The sequence below is a fragment of the Priapulus caudatus genome, unplaced genomic scaffold (genome assembly GCF_000485595.1).
Source record: "Priapulus caudatus unplaced genomic scaffold, Priapulus_caudatus-5.0.1 Scaffold2063, whole genome shotgun sequence".
Classification (NCBI taxonomy): Eukaryota; Metazoa; Priapulida; class Priapulimorpha; order Priapulimorphida; family Priapulidae; genus Priapulus; species Priapulus caudatus.
The window spans coordinates 2699-23337 of NW_014579124.1; the positions used below are offsets into that span (position 1 = coordinate 2699).

Below are 20639 nucleotides of genomic sequence, written 5' to 3' on the forward strand. Positions count from 1 at the left end.
AGAGACAGAGACAGAGACAGAGACAGAGAGAAAGAGAGAGAGCGAGAGAGAGAGAGAGAGAGAGAGCGCGAGAGAGCGAGAGCGAGAGAAGCATCAGTGTCATGATTCTTTCCTCGCACGCTGATGAACTTGTTCGACAGGTTTTTGCGGTTTAGCGCGCGCTGAAATCTCCGAATCTAAATCTCGCGCGCGACCACTAATTGGATTCTCCACGAAAACTCCAGCGAAAGTGAATCACAACGTATATACGTTGTGATCACTGATGCCTGCTCTACTTTTCCTCTNCACAGTGGCAGAACGACGGCTGTGCGTAGATAACTCAGTCTGACTCACGTACCGGTGTATATCATCAGTACAAGCTATGTACACGCAAAGTTACGTCTGGTGCATGCATCAATATTTATGCGTTTGTCAACATGCTCACGCCTTGCAGATAGAGAAGGTGAGTGTGGAGCGGATATCAATACTGCTGTTAGCAAATACCCGATCCCCTCCCCCTCCCCCTCCCCCTCCCCCTCCCCTCCTCCCTCCTCCCTCACTTGTCTGCAATAATTATTCATGCGGTTGGTTGGTAGGCTTACACTAGGCATACAATGTGTGCTAACCACACACACACATCGATGGTCTTACAAGCAGCTTTATGTTTGACGTATAGCTGTATCTGTGGCAGAGAGAGAGAGCGAGAGCGAGCGAGAGAGGGGGCGTGTTGTACGGCAAATATAAGGAAGGTCTGCCGGCAGGTTGTGGCTGAGACTTGAGTCTTGTTAGGTTGCCGTGTTAAGTACATCGGAGCTGTGCCGTGAGATGTTGGACTGTACTACTGTACTGTGAGTGTGAGTCAAGGGTTCTGTCTGTCTCTCTGTCTCTCTCTCTCTGTCCTCTCTCTCTCTCCTCTTTCTATTCTTACTCTGCTGCTTCTCTCTACTGTAGTGTTTCTCTCTTTTCTTTCGTTTCGTCTCTTACGACTCTTACGTCTGTCTCTTTCTCTATCACGCTCCACGCAACACACTCAACTTGGTCAAGAGCAAAAAACACCTACCCACTGCTCACGTGCTGGCTCTCTTTCGTGTGTGCTTCTCTCTCTCATCCTGTCGTCTCCTCCAGGGTGTGGTGGGTGTCTCACTCTGTCACTCTGTAACGTGTGTGTGTCACTCACTATCACTCTCACATTTTATACCGCAACCCCCGAATGAAATGACCAGTCGAGCCACACTGATCTCGGATAGTTTATAACTTAATAGATCAGGTGTTTAAGCCTGTGGTTCATCGAACCCCTTGTTGTGGCTGGATGAGCTTCAGGAGTGTCCGTGAACCAGGCGCATAAAATGATGGATGTTATGTCCTTATGTGCATTTTCCGGTGAGGGGTCCGTAGCTTTGCACAGATTCTGCACAAAGAGGTCCATGAACTCAAACTTGTTAGATAGCTTTGCTACACTGATAGATAGCTATAGATCTATGAACATACGACAGCCTCAGCCCTCTATAGCAGTGGTTCTTAACTTTTTTTGAGTCATGGACCCCTTTGAGAATCTGGTGAAGCTATGGACCCCTTCCCAGACAAGATGCACAAAAGCACAGCGCGACAGCACAATTTTGCCATTGCGCTGGTTCACGGCCTCCCTGAAACCATCCACGGACCCCAAAGGGGTCCAAGGGACCAACAGTTGGATATATAGACATCTGTGTGTACGAAGACTACAACCTATGATTAGCTACAGCGTGTTTCCGCTCTTGCAGCATCCACGCGATAGAATGAAGGACGGCGACAAGGAGGACGTGTACGTCATCGCGAAGTACGACTACCGCGCGCAGGGCGGGCAGGAGCTGGACATGAGGAAGCACCCCAGAGCGAAAAGCTCATGCTGCTCGACGACTCCATAGCACTGGTGGAAGGTAGTAGCGCAGTGGTTACCGTGGCGACGGAGGAGCACGAGGCACTCATGCTGCTAAGACGACTCCAAGCACTGGTGAGGTACGTACGCCGCGGGTTACCCGTGGACGACGGAGGAAGCACCCCGAGCGACTCATGCTGCTAGACGACTCCAAGCACTGGTGGAAGGTACGTACGCGCGTGGTTACCGTGGCGACGGAGGAAGCACGAGCGACTCATGCTGCTAGACGACTCCAAGCACTGGTGGAAGGTACGTACGCGCGTGGTTACCGGCGACGGGAGGAAGCAGCTGAGCGACTCATGCTGCTAGACGGACTCAGCACTGGTGGAAGGTACGGCTACGGCGTAGGTACCACGGCGACCCACGGCGACGAGACAGAGGCTGCCGCTAAGAGCAGGAGGCATGGATGCGATACTGGGTGGAGGAGGAGGACGGCATGGCACGCGTGCTGGGAGGAGGACTAACGAATGCCGAGGAGGGGAGGGGGGGGGGGAGGAGGAGGAGCAGAAGAAGACTAATAACGACAGTGTGATGGGAGCAATGGGTATGACAGTGGATTGATTGGGGCGGCGTGCCAAAAACGACAGCTGATGCTGGGGTCAGTCATTGGCAACGGATGTTAGGCGAGCGCAGCGAGGACCAGATACTGATGAGCAGGGAGGCGGGCAGCAGGTGTTCATCCTTGAACCGGCTTGGCGGCACGGGAAAGAAGACACTATGCTTTTTATCAAGTCGCTCACTACTTACGAGCATAGGTAAACACTGAGCGTTTTCACTCTGGCAGCCGCGTTCCTCCTAACTGTTGCTAACGCTAGAATCTGAGTCCGAGATATTCGAAGCTCCCACTGTAATGAGTACTTCTGTCGTTAAGACTGCTCATTTCATGAAACGGAAAAATGCTACGGAAATCACGGAATCACTCCCTCTGAAACGGAATCACACCCCCTCTAACGAATCACCAGTTTCACGACAAAAATACCTCTCAAAACACAAAAATAACCGTTAAAACAGTTCAAATCAACTCCCAACACACACAAAATGATTATGAAAAGCTTATCTTACATTCTACACTTTACCCTCTTAAACAAATTTGAGTTGTTGTCCTGCAAAATAGTATATAAAACAGAAATTCATTTCACTGCACAGATCATAACTCAGAATTTAGGCATACGACAAACCAAGACCAGTTACAACGTTTCAAATTTGAGGCGCAGGCTTTTTTTCTACCAAGCACAGGCTCAGCAGTGCTGTTATATATTTGAAGCAGGCATCCATTCGGTGTTTTCTCTAATTTTAATTATTTCAGAATTAAAATGTAGAAACTTTGCTTGAAAACGGAATTGAAGATGGAAGTTTGTAATCCCCGAAACGCGGAATTTGGCAAATTTTGAAGCGGAAATTGTGCAGTCCTACTTCTGGGACAACATCGCGTGTTGTGTGAGCACTGGTGGGGGAGGACTGAGTGGACCTGAAGGCAGTAGCCTAGTGTGTGAGTTTGTGTGAAACAAAAATAGGTTATGGGAACCTAGGCAGAGGGGGGGGGGGGGGAGATGAGGTTAAATAGAGGTATACAGCTACTTTGTCAGATCCAAAGGTGTGTGTACCAGACGTGTAGGTGAGGTAGGATGTGTGTGTACAGTTGTGTAGATGAGGTAGGTGTGTGTGTAACAGTTGTGTAGATGAGGTAGGTGTGTGGTGTAGCAGGGGTGTAGGTAGGGAAGGTGTGTGTGTCACAGACCGTGTGTAGGTGAGGTAGGTGTGTACAGGTGTGTAAATGAGGTAGGTGTGTATGTACACCGTGTGTGTAGCATGAGGGTGTGTGGTGTACATGTGTGTAGATGAGGTGTGTGGGTGTACAGGTGTGTAGATGAGTAGGTGTGTGTGTATACAGGTGTGTATGATGAGGTGTGTGTGTGTTGTAACAGGTTGTAAGATGAGGTGTGTGTGTACAGGTGTCGTAGATAGGTGAGGTGTGTGTGTACAGTGTGTGAGTAAGATGAGGTAGGTGATGTGTTACGGGGTGGATCGGTGAGGTAGGTTGTGTGTGTACAGACCTGTGTGTAGGTGACGGTAGGTGTGTACAGACGTTGTGTAGCATGAGGTAGGTGGTGTATCAGTGTATGTACAGTGTGTAAGATGAGGTTTGGTGTGTGTACATGTGTCTAGATGAGGTCGTGTGTGGTACAGGTGTGTAGATGAGTAGGTATAGTGTGTACGGGTGTAGGTGGAGGTAGGTGTGTGTGTAGCAGACCTGTGTGTAGGTGAGGTAGGTGGTGTAGCAGGTGTGTAAATGAGGTAGGTGTTGTGTGTACAGGCTGTGTAGATGAGGGTGTGTGTGTGTGTACAGGTGTGTAGATAGAGTGTGAGTGTGACGTTGTAAGTAGATAGATGACACGGTGTTGAGCATGAAGAAGAGGATACGAGGGGGAGGGCGTGTGTGTGTACAGGTCGTGTAGATGAGGTAGGTGTGTGTCAACAGGTGTGATAGATGAGGTGTGGTGTGTACAGGTGTGATAGATGAGGTAGGTGTGTGTAAGGTGTGTAGATCGAGGTGTGTGTGTACAGGTGTGTAGATGCAGGTAGAGTGTGGTGTACAGGGGTGTTAAGAGAGGTGTGTGTGTGTACAGGTGTGGAGATGAGGTAGGTGTGTATACAGGTGTGTAGATGAGGTGTCGTGTGTGTGTACAGCCTGTTGTGTAGGTGAGGGTAGGTGTGTAGAGTGAGGTAGGTGTGTGTGTGTGTAGCAGCGTGTGTAGATGAGCGTGTGTGTGTTACAGGTGTGTAGATGATGGTAGGTTGTGTGTACAGGTGTGTAGATCGAGGTGTGTGTGTGGTGTAAAGGTGTGTAGATGAGGGTGGGTGTGTGTGTGTACAGGTGTGTAGATGGGTAGGTGTGTATACAGGTGTGTAGATGAGGTGTGTGTGTGTGTATCAGGTGTGTAGATGAGTAGGTGTGTGTGGCTACAGGTGTGTAGATGAGGTGTGTGTGCTACAGGGGTGTGTAGATGAAGGTAAGGTGGTGTGTACAGGGTGTGTAAGAGATAGGTGGTGTGTCTACATGCTGGCTGTAGATGCAGGTAGGTGGTGTGTACAGGTGGGTTAGATGGGTAGCGTGGTGTGTGTACAGGTGTGTAGATGAGGTAGCGTGTATGTAACACGGGTGCTAACAGGCAAGGCTTCGATTATCCGCATCCGATACACCTGGCCAGATCCACACCCACCAAACGCCACTAGCCACCGCCCACAGGCCAGTTGAGGCGTTTCAATAAAAAATCATGCTAAATAACATGACGAAATCTATTTACTACTCAAAATTCTAATCAATGTTTTTCTAATAGTTAGTTTAATATATTATATAGTAGTATATATATATATATATATATATATTATAGTATTTAAGTGTTCAGTGTCGCGGCAGCAATGGCGCTTGGCGGCAGCTCAGTATTTGTTGTAGAACTCGAGCATTTCGAATGGAATTTACAGGAAATTGTGTTGCAGCGAATAATAGGCGAAAGAGAGTAGAGAACACTGTAGTAAATACATTTTCGTATTATTTAGCATTTATATTTTATTGAATACGCCTCAAAAGTGCGCTGTGTCACCGCCCCGCCCCTCCCTGCCCCGCTCACTGAGTCACCTAATCGGCATCTGTTTGCAAACACAACACTTTACGAGCTTTTGCAGCGAGAAGCGAAGGAAGGAGTGTACGTACATGTATGCGTAGTGGCGTAGTGCTACTTGCGGGCGTACTGGTTAGTAACTGTTTTAGTGTGATAGATACTTGCTACTTACTGCCGGCAAGCCTCAGCAGTAGCCGGGGGCGGCACCTCTGTAAAACGAACACCGATTCTTATCAGTCGCCCTTGAGTGGTAATTATACAGTGAAACTACCTCTATAGAACGGACACTTGTATATAAAGGTCACTCGGTGGTTCCCTTAAACAGCAGCTATACGGTTAAACCCCCTCCGTAGAACGGACACCTCTCCATAAAGGGCACTTAGGTGAGGGGGGGGTTCACTCGTGTGGCAGTTACAGTATACTGTTAAACACCCTCGATAGAATGTTTACATTGTATAGAATGGATTATTCATACATACATACATACATGTATTCAGGAGATGTATTCATGACATGTATTCATGACATTTATTCATGTATACATTGTGTTTCATGGTTATAGAATGGTTGTATTGAGAGTACTTAATAAAAAATGAAAATGAAAAATAATCCCAGGATACTTTAATACCCAGAAGTTTCCTCGAGTGACAGTTAGTTACAGGTTTAGCTATATGAACAGCCTGTTAGCTTGTTATCAAACAACCATCAACGTAAACTCAAACAGCGGCAGTTTCGTCCCGCGAGCTTTGTGCGTCTGCCCCCGCCCCATCGACGCGGCAAAACAAATAGACGATTGAATTCTCGTTACTTCTTGTGTTCCGAGGGGGATGTCCCGGGCTCGCTCAGGAGAGGAGGGGGAGGTCCCGGATCCGCTCGAGGGAGGAGGAGGAGGTCCCGCCGATTGCTCAGAGAGGAGGGGGCGTCCCGGGCCATGCGTCTCACGGAAGGAGGGGGGAGGTCCCGGATCGCTCAGAGAGGAGGGGGGAGGTCCCGGATCGCTCAGGCGGAGGAGGGGGGAGGTCCCGACATCGCTCAGAGAAGGAGGAGCGGACGCGTCCCGGAGTGCTCTGAGAGCGCAGGAAGAGGAGATCGCAGGGTGGCGGAGAAGGGAGGGAGGAGATTACGAGTCGGGGAGGAAAAGAGAGACGAGAGAGCTAGGGGAAAAGCGAGATACAGAACGAAGAGAGAGAGCACTGAGAGCGTCCAAAGAAAGCAGAGAACGAGCAGAAGAGTGTGAGAGAGCAAGAGAGAGAGATGAGAAGGAGAGAGAGAGAGACAGAGCAGAGAGAGAGATGAGAGAAGAGAGAGAAGAGCAGAGAGATGCGAGAGACAGATGAGAGAGGAGCGAGGGAGAGGGGCGACGTGACGAGACGAAATAGAGAGTGCAACAAGAAAGAGAGAACGAGAGAGAGAGAGAGAGAGGAGAGGACCGGTAGCTGTCACAACAGAGAGACAAGCCGCGGCGATTAGCGCAACGAGACGAAGGAGCTTAAACGCGGTGTAGTCAGGCAAACATAGAGACGATGATTGGCTGAGGAGGTCCATTTGGCGTCTCGCTTTTGGTGCTGCGGCTGCCCTCGCGCGGTGGGGGGGGCAGTCATGGCTGAGGAGAGCGAAGGAGGGAGAGGAGAGGAGATACGAAAGAGTGAAAAGTTGGGGGGGGCGCGGTGGACTGAGAGCGTGGCACGCCGCTCACTCTGCGCGCGGCGGGGGTGGCTTGTTGTTGCGGTACGCGATTCCACCCCGCGCGGCGCCAGGCACCGGCCGGGCCAGACGCGCATGGGAGTCCAGTTGTAGGAGCCAGAGGTAAGCGAAGAGAGAAAGAGATGTCGCGGACCCGCCGAGATAAGAGAGGGGGAGATCAAGAGAAGAGAAAGAGACAAGGGGAGATCGAGGGAAAGAAGCAAGAGCAGGGGAGATCGAGGGGAATCAGAGAAAGGAAGGAGAAGGGGAGATCGAGGGAGAGGGGAGAGAAGGGGAGACGTCGATGGAAGGGAAGAGACGGGGGAGTCGAGGGAAGAAGAGAAGGTGTGAGATCGAGGGAAGGAGAGACCGGGGAGAGTCGAGGAAAGGAAGCGAGGGGGCGATCGCAGAGAAAGAGCAAGATAGAGGAGATTACTGGTAAAGAGAGAGAGCGCGCCGAGATGAGAGAGAGACAAGACAGACAGACAGAGAGCCGAGAGAGAGAAGACAGACAGACAGAAGACAGGAGGGGGTGAGCGAGATCTGTGAGAGGCGACAGGACAGAGAGGCGAGAGGAGAGAGAGAGCGGCGGCGCCAGACAGACAGACAAGAGAGGGGAGAACGAGCAGAGAAGTGTGAGAGAATGAGAGACGAGGGGGAAGGTAGGGAGAGAGGAGAGATGGTTAGGGGGGTGCATTCAGCGAGTGCGGGGAGCGCCAGGCATCGGCGATAGCTGGGGGGAGGATGGCGTCATTGCGAGACACTTGGCTGAATATCGCCGCGTTGAGTAAAACATGCTCGCCGGTCGCAGGCGGGCCTGAACCTATGCACTATCGGCAGCAGGGATGCTGCCGCGTCACGGCGGTGAGGCATGTGCAACTCACATACACCACACGACACTACAGCACACCACTGCGAACACATATACACGCACATCGCTACACGACACAACACCACCACGACAACCACAGCATACCACTCACCACCATAACACACACACACACACACACACACACACACACACACACACACACACACACACACACACACGGGGGGCACGTGCCGCGGAGGATGGTGGATCCCCCTTGACCCTCCCACCATCCCCTACTCTCACTCTTGACCCTTCCACCATCCCCTTTCCTCCCCCTCTCCTTCCCCCTCCCCTTTACCCTCCCAATATCCCTTCCTCTCGCTATTGACCCTCCCCCTCTCCTTCTCCTCACCTTCCCTCCCCTTTTACTCTCCCACACTCCCCTCCCCTCTGCCCACACTCTCCTCCCCTCTGCCCACACTCCCCTCCCCTCTGCCCCCCGCACTTCCCTCCTCCTCCCCCTCTTAGCTCCCGCCTCACCCTCGACCCTCTGAGAACGTCGCTGACAGCTTCTATTTTAAGTCGCTATTTATTTTTTTGGGCGTCGTCGTCATCGTTTGTATTTAGCTGGTGTGGCGCGGCGTGTGCGGCTACGCCCTGGGGGCTACCATCGTCATGTAGCGATATACGTACCACAGCTGCAGCCCTGCAGCATCCCCCTACCCCCTCTCACATACCCTCACATACCCTCACATCCCATCCCCCTACATCCCCCCACATCCCCTCACATCCCACCCCCTACATACCCTCATATACTCTCACATCCCACCCCCCTACATCCCCTTACATACCCTCACATACCCTCATACCCTCACATACCCTCACATACCATCCCCCTATATCCCCCTACATACCCTCACATACCCTCACATACCATCCCCCGACATCCCCCTCACATACCCTCACACACCACCCTCCTACATCCCCCTACATCCCCCCACATCCCCTCACATACCATCCCCCTACATCCCCTCACATACCCTCACATACCCTCACATACCCTCACATACCCTCACATACCCTCACATACCCTCACATACCCTCACATACCATCCCCCTACATACCCTCACATCCCCTCACATACCATCCTCCTACATCCCCCTACATCCCCCTACATCCCCTCACATACCCTCACATCACATGCCATCCCCCTACATACCCCTACATACCCTCATATACTCTCACATCCCACCCCCCTACATCCCCTTACATACCCTCACATACACTCACATACCCTCACATACCACCCCCGGGGGTTGGGGCGGGGGTCACTGAGAGGTAACTGGGTTGGAAAGCCTGGGCTGTCGAATTAGCTCCACCCGTGTATTGACTGACAAGCCGGCAGCGCAACGAGATAGAATTTGACTTCTCTCTCCTCTCTCTCATGCTCTCTCCTTCTCTCCCTCTCTCCCATTCTCCCTCTCTCTTCCTCCCCCTCTCTCTCTCTCTCTCTCTCTCACCCTTCTCTCATCTCTCTCATCTCTGTTCGATTCGGTATTTCCGCATCGAAGTATATACGCCGGTTTTTGCTGTTATTCTGTTTCTCACTTATTAACGATGGATCATGATTGAGTGGCTATCGAGTAGCATTTCGTTAACGAACATTCGTTTCAATTAACGCCGCATAAAAATTAACCGCGCAGCGATAATCTTATTTATCAGTGGTTAAATTAAATCTTAATTTAAATGAGAATGAGTACAGATACATCAGCGAATTTGAGCTGTTGAAATTGTGAAGCCACACATCTTCCATGCAGGGCTGGCATGCTGTACTGTGCGTAAGGTCTTGATAATATATAGCGCACCCATGTGGCACCTGTGGAAAAAATATTCCATCCATATGCAACTGCTGCTGTAGCCGTTACTTTTTATACATCAGTCAGACTCTCTGTCTGTCTCTCTCTCTCTCTCTCTCTCTCTCTTCTCTCTCTTCCTCTCTCTCTCCTCCACTAATGGCGCATGTTGTGTCTCAGTCTCTCTCTGTCTCTCATCTTCTCTCTCTCTTGCTCTCCTCTCTCTCTTTCTCTCTCTCTCTTCCTCGTCTCTCTCTGACTAATCCTCTCTTCCTTCTCGTCGCTGTCGCTTTCTCTACTACTCTCTGCTCGTCTCTCGCTCTCTCTCTAGGCTCTCTTTCTTCTCGCTCTTCGTCTGCTGTCCACTGTCGGTCTTTCCTGCATCCGCGATCTATCTACTCTTCTCTTCGCTATCGTACCTCTCTCTCTCGCTCTCTTTCTTCTTTCTCTCTCTCTCTCTCAGGTCTTCTCTTCCTCTCTCTCTCTACATGTCTCGCTCCGCTCTCGCTTGTCATAGCTCGATCTGCTTGAAGCTCTCTCTTCGCCTCTCTGCCTCTCTCGTTCTCTCGGCTGCTCTCTCTCTCTCTCATCCTCTGCTTTTCTCTCTCTCTCTCTTCTCTTCGCTCTCTCTTTCCGTCTCTCTTCTCTCTCTCTCTCTCTTTCTTCCACCTTCCAGTGCGGGCCTCTCTCGTTCGCCTCTCTCTCTAATTCGCGCGCTTCATGTTCTCTGCTCTCGCTAATCTCTCTTCCTCATCTCTACGCTTCTCTTTCCCTACTTGCTTCGCCGCGTCTCTCTCTCTCTCGTCCTCCTCGTCTCTCGCAGCGAGTCTGCTCTCTCTCTCTCCTTCGTCCGCTCCAGTCTCTCCTCTCGAACGCTCTCTGCCTCGTCTCTCATTCGCTCTCTCCCTCGCTCCTGAGGAACTGCTCTCCCTCTCTCCCAGTCCTCTCAGGTCTTTCTCTACGTCTGCTTCTCTTCCTCTCTCTCTCTCCTCTCTCTCTCTCTTCTCTCCTCTCCTCCTCTCTCGCTCTCGTCCGCCACGTCGTCATCTCTCTCTCTCTGCTCTCTCTCGCGCTCTCTCTCTCTCTCTCTCTCTTCTCAGCATCTCTGCTGTGTTTACCTTCCTCTCTCTCTCTCATGGTCTCTCGTCGACTATTGTCGCTCCGTCTCTCTCCTCTCTCGAGTGCTTCTCTCTCCGTCTCGCTTCCTCTCTGCTCGGATCTCTTCCTCTACTCTCTCGCCTCCATCTGCTGGGTACTCTCTCTCTCTCTCTCTCTTTGCTCTCCTCTCTGAGGGGCGCTACGTTCGTCTAACCTCTGCCCGGAAGCTCGCGGGGTTCTATGACCGCTCGACGTCCTCGCTATAGTTGAAGCTCGCACTATACTGCTCTCTCTCACTCGTCCGGCTCTGTCGTCTTCTCTCTCGCTCTCTTCTCTCTCTCTCCCTCGCTCTCCCTCCTGCTCTCTCTCTAGGCTCTTCTCTCTTCTCTAATTTATAGTCCCAATCCTCGTCTCCGGCGGCCGGCTCTCTCTCTGCTCTCCTCTATCGCTCTCGTCTCTCTCTCTCTCTCTCTCCTTCCTCTCTTCGCATGGCTTCCTCTCTCTGTGTTCCTCTCTCCTCTCTTCGTTATCTCTCTCTCTCTCTGCACCCGCTCTCTCTTCTCATCTCTCTCTCTCCTGCTCTCTCTCTCTCTCTTCGTCTCTCTCTTCTCGTCTTCGCGCTCCTCCTCTCTCTCTCTCTCTCTTCTCTCTCTCTCTCTCTCTCTCTCTCCTCTCTCTCTCTCTCTCTCTCCTCTCTCTCTCTCTTGCTCGTTCGGCTCTCATCATCTCTCCTCTCTCTCTCTCTCTCTTCTCTCTCGCGCGTCTCTCTCTCATCTCTCTTTCTTCTCCTTCTTCGTCTCCTCTCTCATCTTCTCGAGCGCTCTCTCTCTCTCTGCTCCTCTCTCTCTCTGAGTCTACGCTTCTCTCTCTCTCTCCTCGTTCTGCTTCTCTCTCTCTCGGTCTCTACTCTCTCTTCTCTCGCCTTCTCTTCTCGTCCTCTTCTCCTCCTCCTCTCTCTTCTCGTCTTCTCTCTCGTAGCTCTCTCTCTCTCCTCTCTCTCTCTCTCTCATCTCTCCTCGCTAACTCTCGTCTCTCTCTCCTCTCCTCTCTCTCTACTCTTCTCTCTCTCTCGCTCTCTCTCTCTCTCTCTCTCTCTCTCTCTCTCTCTCTCTTCTCCGCTCTCTCTCTTCTCTCACTCTATCTATTATTATTATGATTATTATTGTGTATTATTGGATGTATTATTGATATATATTGATACTATTAGTAATACTATTGATGTATTATTGATGATATTGATGTATTCATGAGATTTTACTGTGCACTTACTTATATATTACTAATCCTCCTCCGCTGCTTGCCGCACTAGGGCAGGTGCAGAACCAGTAAGGCCGGCCCAGAACGCGGCTTCGATCCCTGAGCCAGGCCCGGCAAGCTCCCTCACAACCCCCCTCTGTCCAACTACCGTGAAGCGGGGCGCGGAAACCGCCATGGAAACCGCTTCGCTCTCGGACAACCTCTAAGAAGAAGGGTTGAAGCATCGCAAGAGTTCAGCGACTCGAAATACTCCTCCGTTCGCCATAAGGCAATGCGTCGACGTCGGATGTCGACTCCCGCGACTCGCAGGCACGACCTTCTCTAACGATCACGCCGTTCGTCGACCTCCGACCCGGCGCCGCCGCAGTCGCCTCGCCTCACCTGGCCCGCGGTCGCGAAGTTCCGCTACGAGCCGGCGCAGCGGGAGACGAGGTGGGCTCGTGAAACGGGACCGCCGCACTTTGCTCGTCCTCGAGAAGAGCAACGGACGGATGGTGCCGCGGGGACATGGCTGCCGGGAAAGGCGCGGCTGGTTCCCGTAGCAACCTTACGTGAGCTGGACGCATCTCAGCGGACGAGCTGGCGGCCGACGACCCAGGCAGACGACGTCCGCGAGGCTAACCGACGGCCGGCGGCGGCGGGGGAAGGGGGGCGCCACCGGCAATTGCTGGCCGCTATTTGGCTTTCACGGCGCGCAATGAGGAGGAAGCTGTTCGATCAGGCGGTTCGCGGAGAGACTCTGCACCTCGTCGAGCTAAGAAACCGGGACGACCCCGAAAGTGGTGGACAGGTCTGCCGCGGCGCCGTGGCGCCCTCGGCTCGTGACCGAAGAACTACGTGACAACTGGTGTCTGAGGCGCCACCGCGGTGCGCTGCCGCCGGGAAGGAGCGCCGCCGCGACGCCCGGACTTTTTCGTCGATAGGCCCCTCCGGTTCGAAGAAGGCGCCGCGAATCGAGCCCCGTTCCGCCGGGCGCGGGGGCCGCGTCGCCGGGGCGCGCGTGGCCAGGCGGCGAGCGCCGAAGGCCAGCACGGGAGGCGCTGCGGTGACAGCCCCGCGCAGGTGATGAGCTGACGAAGGGAATTCTACTACGGGCAAGACTGGAGCAGAACAGATTGTGATAACCTGGCTAGGCCCGTTTGGCACGCCGGGCGACTATCCTGTGAGAGACAGCGTAGACACACGTAACGCTACGTCAGGTGACACCGTATTGTAGCTGCTTACTGTAGCTTGTAACTGTAACTGTTACTGTAACTGTAACTGTAAGCTGTTACTGTAGCTGTAATGCTAGCCTGGTTACTGTTACTGTAGTGTAGCTGATCGCTGTTAGCTGAGCTCGTAACTGTTACTGTTACTTGTAGCATGTAGCTGTAACTGTAGCTGTAAACGTGTAAGCTGTAGCTGGTAGCTGTAACTGTTACTGTAGCTGCTAACTGTAACTATACCAGCTGTAGATTAGCTGTATACTTGATTATGCTATACTAGGCTGATAGCTTATAGCTGTAGATGTAGCTGTAACGTGTAGCTGCTTAGATGTGGCTTGTAGCTGTACACTGTACTTACTAGCTGTAGCGTGTAGCTGTAGATGTAGCTGTATAACTGCTAGCTTGTATGATGTGGCTTGTAGCTGGTAACTGTAACGTATACTGAGCTGTAGATAGTAACTGTAAGCTGTAACCTGTAAACCTTATACGTAGCTGTAGATGTAGCTTGTAGCTGTTAACTGTAACTATTACTAGCGTGTAGCTGTAGATGTAACTGTTAACTATACTAGCCGGTAGCTGTAGATGATAACTGTAGCTGTAACTGTAAACTATAACTAGTGACTGTAAGCTGTAGATGGTTAACTCTTAGCTGTAGCTGTTATGTATGCTGCTAACTGCTAATCGTTATACTAGCGTGTAGCTTGTAACTGTACTGTACGGAGGCTGCTAGCCTGTAACTGGTAACTGTATACTGTTAGCTGTAACTGCTAACTGTTAGCTGTCCTCTAACTGTTACTGATAACTGGTAGCTGTTACGTAACTGTAGCTGTAGCTGTAGCTGTGAGCTGTAACTAATACTAGACGCTGGTAACTGTTGCGGTAGTAGCTGTAGCTGTAGATGTAACTGTTACTGTGAACATGTAGCTGCTAACTGTGACTGTAACGTATACTAGCTGTAGCTAGGGTAACTGTAACTGACGAACTATTACTAGCTTGTAGCTGTAACTGCAGCGTGCTGGTAGGATAGGCCTGTGAGCTGTAGCTGTAAATACTGGCTGTACTATACTAGTTGCTTAGCTGTTAGCTTGTAGGAGCTGTAACTGTAACTGTTTACGTAGCTATACTAGCTGTAGATGTGGCCGAAGCTGGTTCTGGAGCTGTAGACTCGGTAGCTGTTACTGGATTAGCTGTTAACTGTAGCTGTTACTGTTACTGTAGCTGTAGCTGTAACTGTAGCTGTAGCTGTTACCTTGTTACTTGTAGCTGTAGACTGTCAGCTGTAGCTGTAACTGATAAGCTATACTAGCGTTAACTGTAGATGTAACTGTTAGCTTGTAGCTGTAGCTGTAAGCTGTAAGTGGCTTTATCGACTGTAGTCCTCGACTCTGCCGGTAGTACATATAGATCATCAGTAGATAGTGTCGAGGCGATGACGTCCGCAGCAACCACGGTCATTCGGTGATCAGCCGCGCTGTCCCCGCCCTCCGTGTGTCACGCGGATTCATTCGGGTGTTCAATTGTCGCAACACTGCTCTCTCGCCTCAAGGCGTCTACCGGTGGGTGACGTACGCCCCGCCGCGTCAGATTCTTTTTTTCTTTTTGGAGACCGATTAGCGTATGCAGCAGTCGAAACACGTGCCGGCCTAGGCTTCGCGTCCTGTGTCTCGTGCCTGATCGAGGTCGGATTGTATGTCCGCGGTATTCCTGGTCCGCTACGTGAGCGATCGCCGCTGCCCGCTGGTGCGCGTGTGCATGGGGCTTGAAAAAATCTGCAGAAGTCCGCGAGGTCCGGGACTGCCCGATTTCAGCCTCACTTATCGCTTCGGGACCTCTTTTTCCGACAACATTCTCCAGATCCACCGCCCCAGATAAGTTTTGTCAGACCTCATCAATAATTTACCCAGGGTACTCACTTCCATGAATAGTATAACACTCATTAAACCATTGCAATTGCCGAAGAAACTACAGCGAAGTAGATCGGTTTCTTGAGGGCGTCAGCTGTCGATTCCATCTGTATCATATTTAATATTCTCACGATGGTAACTCTCTATGCCACAATCGTTATACAGAGTCATAGGAGTGGGATTCCGCAACAAACTCCCTCGATTCCGTGAAACTCTACACTAGCCTGTCACTATTGCGCTATTCTGCCCAACGTTAGCTTAGCCCACTCGGTTTGTTCTCACACACTCGGAAAGTTAACGGCAGCCGGCATGGCGCACCAGTTTCAGATTGGATGATCAACTGTCGCTCGTGCGAGTAATTCGGAATGCCTGCAGACAACGCATGTATTGTATCAAACAAGGGCAAACATGAGTTTGCTTTTGGTTTTGTATCAAAAAACGGACCCACTGTTACCAAACGATCTATTAGCCAAACAAACGTTACAAATGACTTGCAAAATGAAACCGAAACTACTTGTACTTCGTCGAAAAATTCAAAATATGATGATGTGAAAAGTTACACTACAACGAGTAGATTAACAAAAGACGCAAAATATGACAGTACACGTGTCAGAAACTTCATATTCGGACCTTCCAAATCATTCATCGGACCTTACAAAAATATTGCTGAAAAGTCCCGGACCTGTGGGCAAAAACCACTATTTTCAGCCGCCGGTGTTATGCTGGTGGGTTTATTAATCGTTGACGGCGCACGTTAACGAGGTGATAGTGTTACGCGTGGCTAGAGTTAAACCCGGCGGTGGCTGCGGACGGCTGGTCGGCGAAAATAACGAGCTCACGAAAAAATTGGCGGCGGGATGCGTTGAGTGGTGATGGTGGGAAGACGTGTTGGAATTGGCGGTGACCTTGAACCTGCTGCGACCTCAAGGTCAGAGGTCACGTGTGCGGGTCCTTGCTGCTCTTGCATGTAGTTTTTCCACTCACAGACATTCTTCATACTCCCTCAAGCATAGGGGGTGCCGGCGTGTATCGTGGATGGTGTAGGTGGCGCTGCACTGAAAACATATGCCGGGGGCGCTGCGCTGAAAATATGTCATGTAGGGGGCGCTGCACTGAAAATATGTCATGTAGGGGGCGCTGCACTGAAAATATGTCGTGCAGGGGGCGCTTTGCTGAACATATGTCGTGTAGGTGGCGCTGCGCTGAAAATATGTCGTGCAGAGGGCGCCACCATGTGCTTGAGAGCATATAGTGCAGGGGAGCAAATCCCGAACACAGTGGCTTCAATTTGCCAGCGGTTTACTAGACTGACTAAGTCATTTAACTCTCACAGCTTAAATCCATCGCACTCGCTCGATGCATGGACCTAGCGGCAAAAACTTCAACCGAAAACATTCAATCAACGCGAGAGAGAATGCGCAGAGTGGGTTTCAAGGGCAGAAGTATTTACATGTTGGATTTTATTCGGAGGGTTATGGAGAGTTCCTAACACAACATAGCCCCACGACGGTGGTGCGTGTGTGGGAGGATGCAGGCCACTGCTGTAGCAGCTCTGAAGCAATCATAACAAATAGGAAACTTGCTTCTAAACTTGCTTTCGCTGTAGTGCTACATAATTTCAAAACGTTTTAAAAATAACAGTCATGAAATGTCACCTTACTTCAGGGGACTTCAGCGACTAATGCTCCTTTCAGTAGATGCACTTGGCCACAGAAATAACTCTATCAACGTTAATGTTTGACCGTGGACAAGTGTAAAAATCTGAACCAAGCACAAGATAGAAATAGGCCAAACAAACTTTCCTAACTCGCTCATTTAACCATGTAGATTCAAACGTCTATATATGTATCTATCAACGGAAACAAACACATTCCTAAATTAAAATATTAAAATATATAAAATATATATAAAACGTAAATTAAAATATGTATCACTCAAGAGAAATGCCCAAAGTGTCGTTTATACACAGTGTGTGTACATTGCTGTAGTTGTTTCACTGTATAGCTGCCTCTTACAATGTAATTCCAAAGTGTCCTCTATACTAGGCAGTTGTCCTTTCTATAGAGGCAGTTTTACTGTTTACAATGGATAAACCTCGCAGCAAAAAACCTATATAGACCTACTGTGAGCATACTTGCAGGGTGCAAACATCATGAAATGGTACAATGCTGAATGAAATGAATGTTACAAACATTGAGATTTTCAAAATCGCGTCGGACGCGGTTATGTTACACAGCTAGCAGTAGCCCTACGCTACCGCAAATAGTTCCTGGCACGAAAACACTATATTTGTTTCCTGATTGCATAAGTAATATAGATAACGATATGATTTAAATAAATTTCACAATTTTATACTGAATATACATCGAATAATGAATAATAACTTGTTTTATCGTAGAAAGGAACTGTTAATGAATCGAGCCAATCGCTCCACTGTGTCCCGGATGTGTAAACATCACTGTGGGGCTACTTTCGTAAGAGAAGTAATTTCGTTTAGATTCTGAGAAGAAATGTTATGAGAGTAGCAATACAAATGAGTTCTAGTGAATTTTTGCAACATATGCAAGCTCATAGTAGGTATATATATATATGCATTTAGCTGCGAGGTTTTGCAACTTTAACTGCTGTTCATGGGATTCGCTAAAACTGTCCTTTATAGACAGGTGTCTGTTCCGTAGCTATGCGTCGACCGGGCGTAGTAATTGACGAGACTAACGACGCTTCCTCGTTAACCTTGCAGGAGGGAGACTTCGTGCTCTCGTTCAAGGCTCCCACGCGCGACATGCACTTCCGCGTGCACGTGGACGGTGGCGCCACCTTCTGCGTCGGGCAGCGACGTTTCCGCTCGATGGAGGAGCTGGTGCGACACTACAAGAAATCTCCGATCCACGTCGACAAGCCCGGCGGAGAAAAGCATTACCTCGTTAAGCCCTTCCTGAAGGGATGACCGGAGGCTGAGCAGCCGTCGCCACGACGATAGCTAATCACAGGCCTGCGACGCGCCGTTGCACGCTCGCTTGTTTTGGCCGACGAGTTCGGCGAGGTGGCGCCCTACCGGACGCTTTGCGGGAGGTCGGAGTCGGTGGCAGGGGGCGCCATGTGTCAGCTTCGACGCGTGAAGGCGCGAGCGTGTTTGATAATACGATGTCGCATGAACGTTGGAACGAGTGTCGTAGCTGGGGGACGCGTTGACATTGTGACCGATGTGAGTGACATTGTGACGAACGTGGGTGACAGCGTGACAAACGTGGGTGACATCGTGACAAACGTGGGTGACAGCGTGACAAACGTTGGTGACATCGTGACAAGTGACGTTACATGATGTACAGCGGAGCTCGGAGGCCAGCGCTGCCAGATAAAACGGTGTGCTCCGAAAAATGCAGTGATCGACACCGTCATATGGCTGGACAAATGTTATAATCATAAGCAAATAGCCAGTGTGCGCTGTCAGAAACAAAACTAGTCTTCGCATTAACTTTTTTTTGTAGACCGCACCTCTATACACTTGTGTAAGAAAATCTCGTAACTCTACCATATTTATATCAACGGTCTATGAAAGTTAATCATGTTAAGACTAATGTTAAATCTACTTTTGTTTCTGACAAACAATGGGCTCCAGATCAATACTATGGTTGACATTATTAGAACTTTAGCCAAGTAACATCACCAGCGCTTAGCCAGGTATATGCTATGACTATCAACATCGAATGGCCAGGTGAACAGTTGTTCATTCTGTTACTCTGTCACTCTGTCACTCGGGCACAGAATCTCAATCCCGTTCTGCTCTGCGTAATGGCGGACAGCTCCAGTGGCGCCACCTATCGCCACTCCTCACGGTCCGCACCGTCTTTTGTTTTTGGAGGGGAGGGACTCGGATGCTTCTGATGTGAATGTTTTTATCGGTGAAGATATTTACTGTAAAGTGTGCCCGCATCGTCACACTCCCTTTGGGCTTGTGGAAGTGACCTCAGCACACGCTCACGCGCGCATTTATTTATCCCGCTTGGGTGCGCCACCATCGCAGATGGCAGCACCTGTAATCTTCATTTCCCTCCTCTCTTCAATTATCTTCCTCCTCTCCCTCTCTTCATGCAAGATTTATGCCACCTTTTTTTCCAAAAGCCTTTTATCCTTCCATCTGCAATGTTCCCCCCTCCCATAAGAGCTGTCTCCCCTCCTTTTGCATATAAGCTTCCTTCCCTTCCATAAGCTTCTTCCTTCCTCGTAACTAACCTTCTCCTGTTCCTCAACGCCCACATGCTTCCATCAGTGAGTGAAGGTTGTGTCGTTAGTTCATTGAATCGGACGAGTGTGGTTGTGTACGTTCATCACAGAGCAGTACGTCGCTCTGTCAATCGATCGGTCGATCACGGCACGCGTGCTCGTGCGCGGCCGTGAAATCAGCGTAGTGTGCAGAGTGAGGGACGACGGGTGAATATGGTTTCGCGCTTCACCGACTTACGCAACGTTGTCGTATCGTGCGGGTTTTTTTTGTACGCGCTCGGTGCGTGACGGGGTGGGGCGGGTTGTCCGTCGATGGCGTTTGCACCCACCTATCTACACTTGTCTCCCATCGTTTCTTATACTGTCTGTGACGTTGTGATTGGCAGCACAGAATCAACTGAAGGGTGGGCTGCCGGGTGGGTCAAGGGGGTGGGGTGGTTTAAGTGAGGTCGGATAGGTTAAGTGGGGTGGGGCTGGTCAAACTGTCAAAGAGGCGAGTGGAGCATTGCTATGAACTCCTACGCACATCGCTGGTCGTTGAGCTGGTAATTTTTGTAGAAGAAATCATGGGGTGCGAGAGGCGGGTGAACGCGTGGTTTCCATCATCATCAGCAGCAGCAGCAGCAACAGCAGCAACAGCAGCAGCAGCGGCAACAACAGCAGCAAAGCGAGCAGCCGGTGGCAACAGCAGCAGCAGCAACATCAGTAGCAGCAGCACAGCAGCGCAACAGCAGCAACAGCAACAGTAGCAACAGCAGCAGCAGCACCAACAGCAAGCAACAGCAGCCAGCAATAGGCAACAGCAACAGCAGCAGCAACAGGCAGCAACAGAAGCAGGCAGGGACAATGTCCCCTGATGGCGTGTTGAGAAGGAGGGCGGTGTAACAGGCACTGATGATCACCCGACATTTCACATGTGGCTGAGAGATCGAGTGTGGGTTGAAGTTTGCGTTTACCACCCGTGAGGGGCTGGGTGGGTTATTCGTGAAGCTATCGCGTTGTTACTGGCCAGGGTGGCGGATGCACAGCGAGGGGTAGACGATTGGATTGTCATCGTTGTTAAAGTTTAATTAGCGTTATGTTATGTAA

The 20639-nt window shown here is 50.5% G+C and overlaps 1 protein-coding gene across 1 annotated transcript in view; it reads right to left on the reverse strand.

Moving 5' to 3' along the window:
- Positions 1-1405, reverse strand: part of LOC106818156 (cytoplasmic protein NCK2-like) — a gene marked incomplete at its 3' end in the record, with an annotated part of 3274 nt that extends 1869 nt beyond the window's left edge. Inside the window, exon 1 of the mRNA XM_014822880.1 lies at positions 1383-1405. Coding sequence (XP_014678366.1) covers positions 1383-1405 — 23 coding nt within the window. The remainder of the gene's footprint in view (positions 1-1382) is intronic.
- Between the last annotated feature and the right edge of the window lie 19234 nt (positions 1406-20639).